This window comes from Nuphar pumila, chromosome 2 (genome assembly GCF_984573655.1).
Source record: "Nuphar pumila chromosome 2, dmNupPumi1.hap1.1, whole genome shotgun sequence".
Taxonomy (NCBI): Eukaryota; Viridiplantae; Streptophyta; class Magnoliopsida; order Nymphaeales; family Nymphaeaceae; genus Nuphar; species Nuphar pumila.
In genome coordinates this window covers 134,546,554-134,562,149 of record NC_143250.1, presented here as the reverse complement: position 1 = coordinate 134,562,149, position 15,596 = coordinate 134,546,554, and the positions used below count along the sequence as shown (strand labels likewise).

The window sequence follows — 15,596 nt, the reverse complement described above, 5'->3', positions numbered from 1 at the left end:
TGAAACTCTAGAATAGAGTATTAATCCGACTAAAACTCTAAAATTTCAATCTCTTTCGAAATGTTTTGAAGATTTTCTTGAAAACAGGTAAAAATAACAACGCGAAATAGAGTCCTACTTCGACTGAAACTGTGTGATAGAGTCCTAGTCCGACTGAAACTCTAAGATTTTGGCTTCTTTTGGTTTAAAACTAAAATAAAATTTTAAAAAGGTTCAAAAAGGTGAAAAGACAGAGTCCTAAATCAACTAAACTCTGAAATTTGAGAAATTTGAATAAAAGAAGGGATCCATTAGCAACACCACCTAGATGGGTCTCATTTGATAACTGAGATCAGTTAAAAATAGATTTTAAAATGAATCCAGATCGCTTTCTAAAGAAAATATTTTGAAGTATAAGATCCCGGGGTTGGTAAATGGCAAATATCGATCTAAAACCCAAGTATTTGAAATTGATTTCGAAAAAAAAGGTTTTAACATCGAATCTAAATTTAAAGGTTTTGAAAAACCAGAGTGCTGGATCTCAAAAATGACATGCAATGATGTGCAATGCGATGAAATGATATAAAATAAAATGCAAAATGCAAACCCTAGATGATGGATTTGAAGTCTCGGACCCCTGGCAGAGACAAGGAATTAAAAATTCTTGTTTTTGGATGAGAATTGATAACTGAAATTGAGCCAAAATAAAGATTGAATTTTAAAATATTTGAATTTGGGGCAAAATTCGGGCTCTGAATAGCCCTGGCTCAGATGTCGACCGATTGGTTCCCTGAAGGATTTAGAGAGCAGGAAACAGCGGCAAGAAAAAAGGGTTTGTGAGCAAAGGTGGAAATTTTGGGGTGTTTACACCCAACCACCCTCACCTCTTCTTTTCTTTCCCACATAGCCGACCCTCTCCACTCTCTTCCTTCCTTCTCAAATCCCAGTCGAACAACCCTTTTCTCTCATTTCTCTCTCTTACCTCTGCAATGCTCCCCACCATAGTCGTTCTGCTACCAAAAAATTTTGTTTTCGCCTGGACAGTGGTTGAACGACGACCTAGCTGACATTCTCTCTCATTCCTCTATGGTCCAGCCCCAACCAACACCCACACTGGGAGTCACACGGCCACCAACTGCCACTCCTCTTGTTCGCCGAATACCACCCTCACCATCATGCGCCCTCTCCCTTTCTCTTGCTGCTACACAAGAAGAAGAATAGGTAGGATTTTTCTTTCCACTTTCCCCTTTCCCCTTTCATGCTAAAAATTGTAGAAGAATAGGTAGCAAACAAACCTAGAAATCGCAGAGAAGGTTGAGGAGGGAGGGAGTAATAGAAGATTTAGGGTTTTTTTTTCAATCGCGATCCTTATATAGGATTTTTGTTGGTTTCTAAAACTCTGTGAGGGTGGAGATGATTTCGAAGGAGTTTAGGTTAGGGCTGAGCCTATTCTCGGGGAGTCACTACGAGATGCAGTCGAGGCTCTGCTCTGAATCTTTGTCTCGTGTTTGGGACACAACTCTCTATGACGATCTCTCATCAGAGGGGGACTCTGAGATGTTCAGAGGAGAGACAACCCTTCCTTCAGAGGATCGATGTAAATTGAGTGTCTGTGATGATGAACCAAGATGACTACGAGGAAGAGGAGGAAGGTGTGGCGACTGCTTCATCTTCAACGAGCATGATCTCGAGCCTGAGCTTGAGCAACAACAAGTGGGGAGCGAAAATCGATTTCCTCTTGGAATTGGATTTATGAACAACTAAAGAATAGGTCAAGGCACTAACACAAAACCAACTTGATGAGGCTATAAATCCTTTAGGTTTTAAATCTTGGGTGTCTCCTCCAATTAATCATAACAACTTGGTTTTGGAGACCACCAAAGGAGCAACCTGAATCGATGCACAGAATAAATCATTCCCTCAACAAGCTCTCATATCTAACTTCTTGGTGGGGAAAAAATTGATTTTGATCAAAAGAACCAGCAATGACAACACTACAAGAAAATATGGAATTAGCGACGGAAGTTAGCGACAGAATTATTCCATCGCTAACTAGCGACGAATTAACAAGAGAAACAAATTCGTCGCTAAAATGAATAATATTTACGAAAATAGCGATGAAATAGATTTCGTCGCAAACGTTGTCGCTAATTAGCGATGGATTTTGCGATGGAAGGTTTTGTCGTAATAGTCGCACCATTTAGCGACGTATTTTGCGACATAATCTATTACGTATCTATTTAGCGGCGGATTTGGCGACGGAATAGATTCTATCACTATTTTTGTATTTTGATTTACGACGGCGTAGCGACAGAATTATTTCGTCGCTAAGCCGTCGCTAAATGTCGCGTAAATCCCTAATCCCAGACCTCTTTCTCTTTTCCTGTTTCGTTGCCTCTTCCACTGCTCCCGCCCGCCGCCCTCTCCCTCCCACCGCCCTCTTCATCCCGTCGCCCGTCGGCCTCTCTCCGGCCCCCACCATCCACCGCTCGCCGGCCGCCGCTCCCCGTTAGCCGCTCGCCGCCGCTTGGAGACGCGTAGGTAAACGTTTTCGTCGGCAGGGGGTCAACCCCCTGTGTTTCCGTCGGCAGGGGGTCGACACCTCTGCATTTCCAGCAGGGGGTCCACCCCCCTTGCGTTTCCGGCAGGGGTCCACCCTCTGCGTTTTCGGCAGCAGGGCGCAGGGGGTCGCCCCCCCTGCGTTTCCGGCAGGCAAGGGGTAGCCCCTCCTGCGTTTTCGGCAGGCAGGGGGTCGACCCCCCTGCGTTTCCAGCAGCAGGGCGCAAGGGGTCGCCCCCCCCTGTGTTTCCGGCAGCAGGGCGCAAGGGGTCGACCCCCTTGCGTTTTCGGCAGGGGGTCGCCCCCCTGCGTTCTGTGAAACTGCGAATGACTCATTAAATCAGTTATAGTTTGTTTGATGGTTCCTGCTACTCGGATAACTCTAGTAAAGCTAGAGCTAATACGTGCACCAAAGCCCGACTTCTGGAAGGCTCGCATTTTTTAGAAAAAAGGCCTATGCAAGATTTTTTCATTTGCCTCGGGTTTTTTTTTTTCGGCAGGTGGTGACTTCATTTTAACATAGTGTTTTTTGTAGATTTCTTAACGGAACTCGCTTGTGCCCCACCACCCATTGTAAGTAAGTGACAAAAACAATGCAAATCGGGTAAATACCCATGGTGAGTAAGTGATGCAAGCGCATCACATGTTATTTAATTTATTGGATATAACACTTTATTGTTCACATACTCACTTAGTTATTGTTATCTAGGACTATTTTGTTGGAGTTCGGAGATCATGCTGAGCATGATTTTAATGTATGAGAATAGAAGTGTTCTTATTTTTGGAGTACGGATTCCATGCTAGGCATGGTAGTAGTTAGCGGGATATTGAAGTGTGTTTGCTGCAGGTACATGTTTGATATAAATGATTTTGATATATTGCAATGTTTGATGTGATTGTATTCATGCTTGCATGTAGTTACTTTCAATTTGATTATGGCTTCCATATGAAATTGTATAATGAAAGCATGTTTCAAATGAATGTATCATGTCATGAATAGTTTGCACATGAAAATATTAAGTTATCAATGCATGCATCATTTGATGTGAATGAATTGAATTATTTGAATGTATTGTAATACTTGATGTGAATCATTTGAATGTATTGCAATACTTGATGTGAATGATTTGCATATATTGTAATACTTGATGCGAATGATTTGAATGTATTGCAATACTTGATGTGAATGATTTGAATTATTTGAATGTATTGTAATACTTGATGCGAATTATTTGAATGTATTGTATGCCATTTTTTATTTGTTAGAATATGTTCGTGAAGATTACAGTGGTCGTTCATCCAGTAGTATCCAGGCCCAGCCTTCATCTTCACGGGCTCCTGTGATAGGTATATCATTTAACTAATTGGATGCTTGATTAGTTGAAATGTGCATTCTGAGAATTTCTAACGGATTTTTTTACAGATGATGTTTCGCCTGTACATGACCCACCTACACCAGTTGATCACACAAGTCAGGAGCCAATACAGGATGCAGGGTCTTCTCAGTTTGGCACAAGAAGACTCATTCGAATAGTGTATATCGATAATCGACCGTAAGTATTTCGTTTTCACTTATTGCATATCTTATAAATATTTTATATTGATATTTACTGTGTACCAATTCATATGCAGCACGAGGTTTGAGCCACAAGAAGTAGTACCCGAGATTAGGAATTCACTTCTTCAACATCTACCAGGATCGGTCGCTCAATGGAAAGAGTATGCAAAAGAGGTGATAGACAGATTGTGGTCCTCATTCACGGTATATAGTTGTTTGTCATAGTTAATGTATTTCATATTTAGTTTTTTTTTATAGTTATGTCTACTAACTTTTTGAAAATATATATAGGCTTCGAATTGCTTCGCGACTATAGTGGAAAAACATGATGCAAGGAAGGTGTGACAGAAGGTGACTGCCAATCGATTTGCAGATATGATGCACAATATGAAGACTGCAGCAAAAAAAACATCTGGCGGAATAGATGATCCACTACAGTGGAAGGGCCATGGCCCTATTACTATCAGGAGAGATTATTGGGAGGGAATGTGCGACAAGTGGGCAGAGGATGCATTTCAAAATCGCTCTGCGAAGGCTACACAAAATCGAGCAAAAATGTCCGAAGCCCATCTACACACAGGTCGATCTAAGACTTTTGGGAGCCACCTGAAGAAAATGGTAACTCATAAATATATAATATCAATTTTATAAGTATTGTTGCAAACCTGTTAACTAAATCTTTTATCATTTAACTTCGCAAAAAGCAGAAAAAGGAGACATTGTACCATATAAAGATGTATTTATTGAAACACATAAACGGAAGACCACTGGAGACTTCATATCAAAGAAGGTGAGAACGACAACGATATGTATTTATTCTATTAATAATCATTGCAATATACAAGTTATCATAAACATTATAATTCTTAATTATTAATGCATACTGTAAACATTATTTTGTAGGTGGCATATGAGCAACAGATGATAGAGCGATATGGCGATGACTGTACTCAGCATCCATCATTTGATCCTGCAGCATGGGTGACTGCAGTAGGTGAACCCAAAAAGGGTCGTGTGTTCGGATTTGAGAGTAATATGAACACCTCATTTGTCATTGCTTCCTCTAGTCACATCTCACAGACTTCTTCCGTCGACATAAGCTCTAAGCAGCATCCTATTTTTTTGGGTGATGATGTACGCCAGATCATTAAGAACACAATGCATGACTACTTCCATGAAACCATCGCTGACGTTCTCCGATCTGAGTTCAACAATTTTTTGCTGAATAAGGGAACTTCGATTGCAGGTGCCTCTCAGGTATGAAAGTTTCATGCAATATATTGCACGTCGTTAGATTTCATGTAACTTTGATTGCCTTAACTTAGGTGCATTGGATATAATTTATTTCAGTATATTTTGTTTATCAATACTGACCTTTTATATAATATTTCAGTATAATATTTTTACTGCCTTAGAACACATATGAGCATAATAGGATCACATATACAGCTTTTTGCCTGCCTTAGAGCACATATGAGCATGGTACAATCACATATAGAGTTTTTTTGACTGCTTTAGAACACATATGAGTATGATATAATCACATATAGAGTTTACTGCCTTAAAACACATATAATTCATGATAGAATCACATATAGAGTTTTTTGTTTGCCTTAAAGCACATATTATTCATTATAGAATCACATAGAGTTTTTTGCCTGCCTTAGAGCACATATGAGCATGATAGAATCACATATACATTTTTTTTTACTGCCTTAGAACACATATAAGAATGCTATAATCACATATTCAGTTTTTTGACTGCCTTAGAACACATATGAGCATGATAGAATCACATATAGAGTTTTTCTGACTGCCTTAGAACACATATGAGCATGGTAGAATCACATATAGAGTTTTTTTGACTGCCTTAGAACATATATGAGCATGATAGAATCACATATAAAGTTTTTTGCCTGCCTTAGAGCACATATGAGCATGATAGAATCACATATAGAGTTTTTTTTACTGCTTTAGAACACATATGAGCATGCTATAATCACATATTCAGTTTTTTGACTGCCTTAGAACACATATGAGCATGCTATAATCACATATTCAGTTTTTTGACTGCCTTAGAACACATATGAGCATGATAAAATCATATATACAGCTTTTTGCCTACCTTAGAGCACATATGAGCATGGTAGAATCACATATAGAGTTTTTCTGACTGCCTTAGAACACATATGAGCATGATAGAATCACATATAAAATTTTTTGCCTGCCTTAGAGCACATATGAGCATGATAGAATCACACATAGAGTTTTTTTTACTGCTTTAGAACACATATGAGCTTACTATAATCACATATTCAGTTTTTTGACTGCCTTAGAACACATACGAGCATGCTATAATCACATATTCAGTTTTTTGACTGCCTTAAAACACATATGAGCATGCTATAATCAAATATTCAGTTTTTGTCTGCCTTAAAGCACATATTAGCATGCTATAATCACATATTCAGTTTTTTGACTGTCTTAGAACACATATGAGCATGCTATAATCACATATTCAGTTTTTTGACTGCCTTAGAACACATATGAGCATGATAAAATCACATATACAGCTTTTTGCCTGCCTTAGAGCACATATGAGCATGGTAGAATCACATATAGAGTTTTTCTGACTATCTTAGAACACATATGAGCATGCTATAATCACATATTCAGTTTTTTGACTGCCTTAGAACACATCATTCATGATAGAATCACATATAGAGTTTTTTGCCTGCCTTAGAGCACATATGAGCATGATAGAATCACATATAGAGTTTTTTTTTTATTTCAATATATTTTGTTTATCAATACTGACCTTTCTTTTCTTATGTAGGTTGCTGGCGATAATCAATGTAGCAGAGCTGAAGGGACAGATCAAGGCAATGAACAAGAAGACGCACAAAATCTTGGCGATGATTAGATTAATGTATTGAATTTGTTCTACTTTTTTTTTTGTTTCGAAAATGTAATTGTTGAATTGTAAATAATTAAAAGTTGTGAATTTAAAGTGGAAGGATTAATTGTTTTAGTTTCCTTTTATATGTAATTTTATGTGTACTTTGTTTTTTATTCACAGAAAATATAAATTGTACAGGAAATATAAATTGTAGCGCGAGAAATTTTTTCTCGATATTTAATTTTCAAATATTTTTTTTAAAATTTTTTCCTTATTTGTGACGGATTAGCGACAGATATATCTGTCACTAGATGTATAAGTTAGCGATGGATTAGCGACGGCTGTAAAGCCGTCGCCAAATTGAGGTTGTCGTTTAGTACCGACGGCTTTGCGACGGACGTTGTCGTTCGTTATTCCGTCGCAACTTAGAGACGGAACTGGCGACGGATATATGTTGTCGCTTATTAGCGTCAAAAAATTCTCGATTGAAGATATCCGTCGCTAAGCCGATTAGCGACGGATTAACGATGGAATTAAGTCGTCACTAATCCACTGATTTGTTGTAGTGCAACCACTATCTAAATCACGGTCCTTGCTTGGGCAATACCTCTAGCCTAACCTCAAATCTGGGTCATTTCCACTCCAGCAGCATGTGAGGTATGTGTTCCTCATTGCCATAATATTTTTCCTTCTTACTTTAAGCATTCTTTGTCAATTTTTTTATCGATTATGTCTTTCTTATTTTTCATGCCTGATTTTCAGCATTGAGAATCATGCCTAGCTATTGATGACACCCGTGTAAGCCATGATAGCATGGGTCTCTTCCATTTAGCCACCTTTTCCTTTGAAATTTTTATTTTGGATCGAGTTTTCAAAGAAATTCAATATTTTCCTTGAAATAGGTTGCCTTGATCTTTATGCAAACATTGTGGGTGTGCTTTAGAGAGCGTGAAAACCTATGGAGACACCTAGCACAACTATCCAACCTTGTTTTGAATTTTTAGTATATTATTTTATGGTTTTTCATCAATCGAGTTACTGATTTGTATTGTAATTTTTGTCATTTTTTGTACGAAAACATATTCCGACAAGTGAATTGTTATGTGCAGCACTGTAACACTCTCCCACTGTGAGAGGACGCCCAACCGACCCTATTCTTGTGGTTTGCTTGGTGTTGTGTGTCGCATACCAAGTATTCGGTGATTTGCCTAAGTGGCAAATTTGTTGCGGTTTTGTAGGGCCTTTGACTTTTCGAGGTCTGCTATATATTTTCATCAAATTGCAAAGGTAGGATTCCTAAACTAAATTTGTAGAATATAAATTCTTGTTGTTTGGTATTAATCTAGTGTATTTTAATGATATGTTACTTAAGTATCGTAACATAGTGCTATATGCAGTGAATTAGGTTTAGAAATGCCTAATTCGATAGTTTTGCATGAAATAAATTAGCAAATGCATTGATTTTGTTATTAGCATGATTAGTGTAGCGTATTAACATTGTTAAGCATATTGTATAATTCTGAAATTTGATTATGTCATGAAAATTTTGCCGCACACTAAGTGTTCGGTGAAATGCCCATGTGAGACCAAATTTCAGTTTTGAATTTGGTTTTCGAACAAGATTTCAAAAGAATTTTTGAAGGTCAGATATGCATGTTTGAAACTTTGTTTTAAAATAGGTTTTACATATGTTATAGATACGCTTTTGATTTCTTAGTTTGCATCATAAACATGTGCTTGAGAGTGTGTGAATATGTGTAGTTAACTATATTAACACGTACATTGCTAGTGTGGTCTTCACGTGCACGTGCATAGTTTGTATTTGCAAATAGAATGTGCTTAGATGTAATTATCAGTTTTCATTGTAATAGCATAAATACTTAGAGTTATATATATTGCACTGCACTAATTGATTTGCATGTACAAAAAAGAAAATAAATAATACTTATTGCTAAGTATTGTTTATGGCTAAAAAAGCCATGCACATTGAAAACAATGCAAAATGCAAATCAGATAAATACTCATGGTAAGTATATGGTGCAAATGCACCATACAGTAAATTTATTTTATTGTATGCAACACCTTCATGCTCACACACTTCACTTAGTTGTAGATATCTAGGAGTATTGTAACTATAGTTCAGAAATCATGCTAAGCATAATTTGAATATATGAGAATAAAAGTGCTTATATGCAACACCATTATGTACACACATGCCACTTAGTTGTGGATATCTAAGACAGTTGTGATTATAGTTCAGAGATCATGCTGAGCATGATTTGAATATATAGGAATAGAAGTATTTTTCTTGTTGTGATTCAGTAGATCATGATCGTCATGGTTTTAGATAGTGGAATATGGAGTCTATTTGCTATACGTATATTTCATGATTAATGTAATGGACATGACTATTATGAATGCTTGTAAGAAATAATAATTTTGTAAAGCATGTCATGTACATAAAATATGTATTGTGAATGTATGCTTTGAAATGAATGAATCATGTGTGTGAACATGAATAAGTTCTTACATGTATCTTATTTGTATATTGAATTATGATGTGTCATATATCATGCATGAGAAATTGAATCAGCTATGACATGTTTCATGCATAAAAACATATATGGTTAAATCATGCATAAGGCATGTTGTAACCAAATCATACATTTAAGTATGTTATAAATAGGTCATGCATGAGAGCATGTGTAGAGGAATCATGACATGATAAGATCATGCATAAAAGCAAATATAAATATGTTATATAGTATGTATGAGAGCATAGTTACGAGATAACATATAGCATGCATGAGAACATGTAAGATTAAGTCATGCATATGACAAACTGTTTAGTCATACATGAGGGCATGAACTATTGATATCATGTATGAGGGCATGAGAGGGTTATCCTGTGAGATAATGATACTTGAATATGACATATGACTTAATAATAAAGATAACCCTAAACCATGGGTCCATTTAAGGCATCAGTGAAGCCAGGCTCTCAAAGATAACTTGTTTTATCCTTATCTTATAAGATGGCTAGGTTCGCCCTGATCTCTTTATTTTCTTGGAAAATGAAAGGGTGGTATAAGCCTCGTGGGACATAATAAGTTTTTTAGGGCTAAAGGTGTCTCGTGTTTCTGTCCCACAGAGGTTACGAGACATGTCTACTAATGAGTTCTAAGTGGTAGTACCACAACTCTTTAGAGTTAAGAATGCATGCCCGATTTTCGCTAATGATTTTAGTTTGGCATAGGCCAAGACCTGAGACCATGGATCTGTTCTCTCAACCGCTGCATTGTAGGATTGAATCACTAAAAAAAAAAACTAGTTAAGCCATAGGAGGATAAATAAAATATATAAAATAATAAATACTCCTATGATTGTTTACATATGTCTATACCCTTGTACCAGATGGGTTTAAATAAACAAAAAATTAATAAATTAGATTTTTTTAGAATCACGGTTATCGTATGCATAAACATATAGAGACTACTAAGGTTTGCATGTCATTGCATATGAATTTGACATGAGAATGAAAAAGACATGTTTATGGTAGTGTGATTGACCTGTTGATGCAAGTTACAAACTTGTTTATGCACGTGAGGTGCTTGTGTATGTGAGACATACATGAAAGGTTGAGTTAGGGTTTGTTTCTTATATATATTAATGCAAGAGTGCATTAATGTCTTAAGAATAGTCCTAAGAATAATTGAAAGAATGCATATCATAGTCATGAGTTGGACATGAGTATGTTCTTTTGAAGAAAAAGAATATGAAAGTTTACATTTTCATAAACTGTTATGTCTTATTGCATTTGAAAGCATGCACGTATCAAGTACGCTGAAATGGTTAAATAAGATTTTGACATATTGGTCATATGCATTCTTTTAAAAGCATATACTATATTTGTGATGGACTCTGATGTCCTGAATTGTTTGAAAAGCATGTGCGTGTGTTTCATGCTAGACACAGTCAAATGAGATTTGACCTAATTATGTTTGTGCAAATATGTATGAATTGTGTATTGTCATTCATTTATATGAATACCTCTATGGATATGAATGAATATAATATTTAATGTCATCGATGCAAATGAATAAAATTTTGAATGCTATGTATGCAACTTACGTAATCATGAATGTTATGAAATGAATAATTATAAATGTGAATGAATGTTATGTGGATGTTTTGATGTGGATTCTTTGGACTCGTATTTTTTTAAATGATGGGAATCATACTTTGATTGTACTATTACAAACTTGATATGTATTCTTCATGCTTAGTTTTTGGTTTCTTACGGGCAAGTGGTTGATACCCTATAACATTATATATAACCTCTTGAAGGACTAAGGCAAAGTGCGGGTTGTTGCGCGGCTTAAGGATCCACTCTTACATACTACAATCTTTGGGGGATCCAGATAGTTTTGATGGTTATAAACTTGTAACGATGTAACCATGTTATTTCTGAATCTTTACGTTTGAAGACTTATAATATTTTAGAATAAGAATATTTATGAATTTTGTCTTTCTACTTATGCGATGGTTGTGCTTATGATTTTTAAATTTTAAATCTTTATGTAACTCCTCAATTGTCTTAAACCTTAAATAAATTTTGCCTTACATATTTTTCTACATGTATGTATCATTAGAGTAATAACTTTAATCAAGTTGTGTTTGTGAATAATTTCATACTAGATTTGATACTGGGAGGCTAATATGCGCTCGCACTTGCGCTCAGGCGAACTATCTAGTTTTTGAAACGGTTGAAATATGGTCATAAATGAACTCATTGATATATTACTCTCGGGAATCATACAAAACTTTGTAATAAATAAAAAGTTCTAAATTTTTCTCAAAATTTTGGGTTTGAGAAAGTTTTAAAACGGTTGGATTTTTTAGGGATGGTACACTTAATTGTCACCTTCATAGCCTATAACAGTGATTTACTTTTCGCTATTATCGACAATAACGGCAAGTTAATTCTCTCCATTACAGGTTATAAAGGCGACAGAATGTCATCGATATAAGGTGGGTCATCGCTATTGATGTTCACAGCTTCAGAGAGATTCTTCGTCGGTGTTGGGTTACACATTAACGGTGACCTATAAATATTGCCATTATTATTCAACTAAGGCAAAAAATTGGTCACCATTTTTTGTCACCATTATAGACTTATAGCGGCGATAAATAGGGCAATAGCGGCAAAAAAAGTCACCGCTATTGACCCTCATACTTGTGGTGTATCATCGCCGAGTATGCTTAAATAAAAGCATATCCATCCAAATTACAATAAGCAACATTTCTTGATGGACCCTTCATACATTAGTTACATACACACATGCATTTATGTGGTATGCTACACACGATGCATGTATACTATGTACAAGTGTAAATTTGTATGTTGACATACACAGACATGAATTATAATGTAATGGGATCATGCATCTGCATGTGCTATCTTGTGGTTAAGAATGGGCATTGTTTGTCCAAGAATTGTTGCAAGTAGACATGGCTGGCATGCATGAATCCTAATTGATGGTCCATCATATTTCATAATATCTTCATATTTGGTCTTTTATTTCTCCTTACAATTACATACACTTAATTATAAATTAAAAAAACACATATAAAAGGCAGCCCACAATGGCTCTGCTTTCCTCTCTAGGGGCGACCATACCTTGTCACCTGACATGAGACCACCATGGTCGGTGTATCTTGCAGTAAGATCAAAGTTGAGTGTGCTCTCTGGCAGGCAAGGGGACCTCAACGGTTTTACCAACTAGAGGCTCAGTGACAGAGAATTTTTCCTTAGTCTAGCCACACACACATATGTAATATATACATATATATACAGAGAGAGAAGTGTATCTTCGAGACTATTTGTCTCCCACACGGTCCCAGACCCTTTTAGAAAACATACTTTCATTTGTTTTTTTGTTTAATGTAAACCCATAGATGTGATCTTTATGCTTTACTTAGTAGAAAACATGTATTAGTTTAAGCATTTTTTATGTTTAGATATGTTTTTAGCTCAATAAAAAATTAACCGTATATATTGCATTAAAACTTGATTAAATAAAAGTCTTGTTAAATCGATTTGATACAAAACATGGTTTTAAGTAAATAAGCATTGGTAAAACACATGTATAGGTTTGGATTAAGCAAAAAAACTTTCACAAATATGATTTTTAAAAAGATACGAGACCGTGTAGGAGATAAAGAAGATACCCCATCACTCTGTTTATATATATACACACACAGAGATAGTCCTTTGAACGTGGAGATAAGTGGTTCCTCCAAACAAGCGGTAGTAGGTAGATCCCCATATAGAATAAACTGAAAAACATCAGCATATAAGCGAATATTTTCCAAATAATAACTAAATTTTTTTCTGAGAAAACTAAAAAACGTTTTGTTTTTGAAAGAAACAAATAATGAAATAAATTACTATAGCATTTTATTTGCTAGGAAAAGGAAGGTTTGAAAGATCAAAAAATTGATGTGTTTAAATATTTACCAAGCTATGCATCTGAGAATTTTATAGTTTAAACAAAAAATTTAAAATCTCATTAATTCTTCTATACGCAAAATACAACTTAGAGTCGTGCATGCAAGCACACATGATACATGCATGGATGAAATTAATTGGTTTTTATATATATGGTAGTCATTTTAGAATATGCAAAAATAAATTAAAATTAATAAATAATCTCAGTTAAAGGATAACAAAAATAAATGTTGGCAAAGTGGTTTTCATAAAGGGATAATTATCTAATGTTGCTTGCCGTTTAGTGGAATTAGCGTCTTCGAGAGGAAGGGAAAAGGGGGAGAAAAGCAGTCACGTGACGAGAGACAGACTTGCTCCTTTTTGTGATAGAGAAAAAGCTAGAAAGAGGAACCTAAAAGGAGGGGAATATATAATACAGTTTGAAAGGAAAAAAAGGATTGTGGGCGATGAGTCCATCATCCCTTCACACTTGAAAATAATTCATTAATTTTCCTAACACATTTTTTGATAATCTACAAATGACAAATTCCTACTTACAAGTAGGGATGGCAATGGACTGGGGGTGGGGGCAGGGGACAAGGTCTCCACCCCTACCCCATCTCAAAATCCGAACCTCCACCCCCGCCGCCATCCCCGCACGGAGATGGATTTTAACCTCTGCCCCTGCCTCCATCCCTGTTTCATGTCCTCCATACCTGGTCCAAACGGGGGCGAGGCGGGGCAAGATGAGGATGGGGATGGGGCTGGGCGGGGGAAAGCATAAGTCCATCCCCGCTTCCATACCTGCACGGAGATAGATTTTAACCTTCATCCCCATTTCATGCCCTTCATCCCGGGTCCAAACGGGGCGGGGCTCCGCTTTCCCCCGGACCACTGCCATCCCTACTTACAACAGCACGATATTGTCACTTTGGGATTCTATTAAAGCATCCAATTTACTAAATTCTCCTCCAACTCATGGTTAATGTATGGTGGTGCTGATCACTTTTGAAAATTAAGGGTTTCTTCCTTTTTATACCTTTTTATTTGACAAAAATGCCCCTTGACCAATGCTGCATGCAGTCCCTTTAAATTTGAAAAGGTTTTAAGGGCATTTGGTATAATATAAGACATCAAAACATAGTGGTTTTGACATTTAGGCTATGTCATTAATCAACGTCTTAAGTAGATTATCGTAATCTTCTTTGATTGGCAGAGTGATATCTTTTCTTGTAAAGCTATCATTCTTGTGAGGCTTAAAGGGGAGATGCCCTTTTACATTTTTGTATTAGATCTTTTTTAGCTCCTCACTTTCAAAAGATGAGGATGTTGCTTATGGCATCAAAAAGAAAGAAAAGGGATTCTTTTCAACGCATCACAATGCATTAAAAGGAGTGCTCTTTTTTTGAATTGAATTTATTAAGGATCAAGGAAGATTTTGCTTTTTCTTTCCAAAGTAGTCTCTCCTTTGCTCTATACCTACGTTATGGATCACACCTTAATCTTACCTTTTGCACTATCCAGTTTTATTTGTCCTTAATTGGTGCTACCAATTCATGCTCTATATTTATTTCTTTGGGTTCGGTAAGGAATTGCACCACCTGCGGCCCTACTCTTATCACACGCATTCAAAGGGTTGTAGCGCGGTAGTTAGTCTCTTTGAAAAGTGCCAACAAATTGAACCAGCTTTCTCTCACAAGAAAAAGGAACTTGTGTGTGTTTTCTTGGGTGACAGATTCCCATCTAAGTCGGTAATGGGATCACTGACAGCCAAGCCCTTATAGAGTGAAAGGCGCTTGCACACCTAGTGAGAGTTGAACCTCGGAAGAAAAAGTCACTACCTTCTCTCTAGGCCTACTACCACTCAGGTGACCGGGACGGGTGTTTGTATATTTTTCTTTATGACAAAAAAAAATCACTATTGATTTGGACATCTTGCATACAGCCCTAAAGGTGCTACAATGAGTATAATCATAGGGATGGCAGTGGACGGGGATGGAGGCGGTGGACAAGGTCAGCACCCTCGCCCCGTTTCAAAATTTTTTCCTCCATCCCCACCTTTATCCCTGTATGGGTTTTGATTTTACCCTCCATCCTCGTTTCATGTCCTC

The 15,596-nt window shown here is 36.6% G+C and overlaps 1 protein-coding gene across 1 annotated transcript in view; it reads right to left on the bottom strand.

Annotated features, from left to right (window-relative positions):
• Window positions 1–1,055: 1,055 nt before the first annotated feature.
• The window catches only part of LOC149847191 (protein SMAX1-LIKE 3-like), a 32,651-nt gene continuing 18,110 nt past the window's right edge, over window positions 1,056–15,596 (bottom strand). Inside the window, exons 5-6 of the mRNA XM_089993519.1 lie at window positions 2,349–2,552; window positions 1,056–1,232 (exon numbers count right to left, since the gene is read on the bottom strand). Coding sequence (XP_089849645.1) covers window positions 1,056–1,232; window positions 2,349–2,552 — 381 coding nt within the window. The remainder of the gene's footprint in view (window positions 1,233–2,348; window positions 2,553–15,596) is intronic.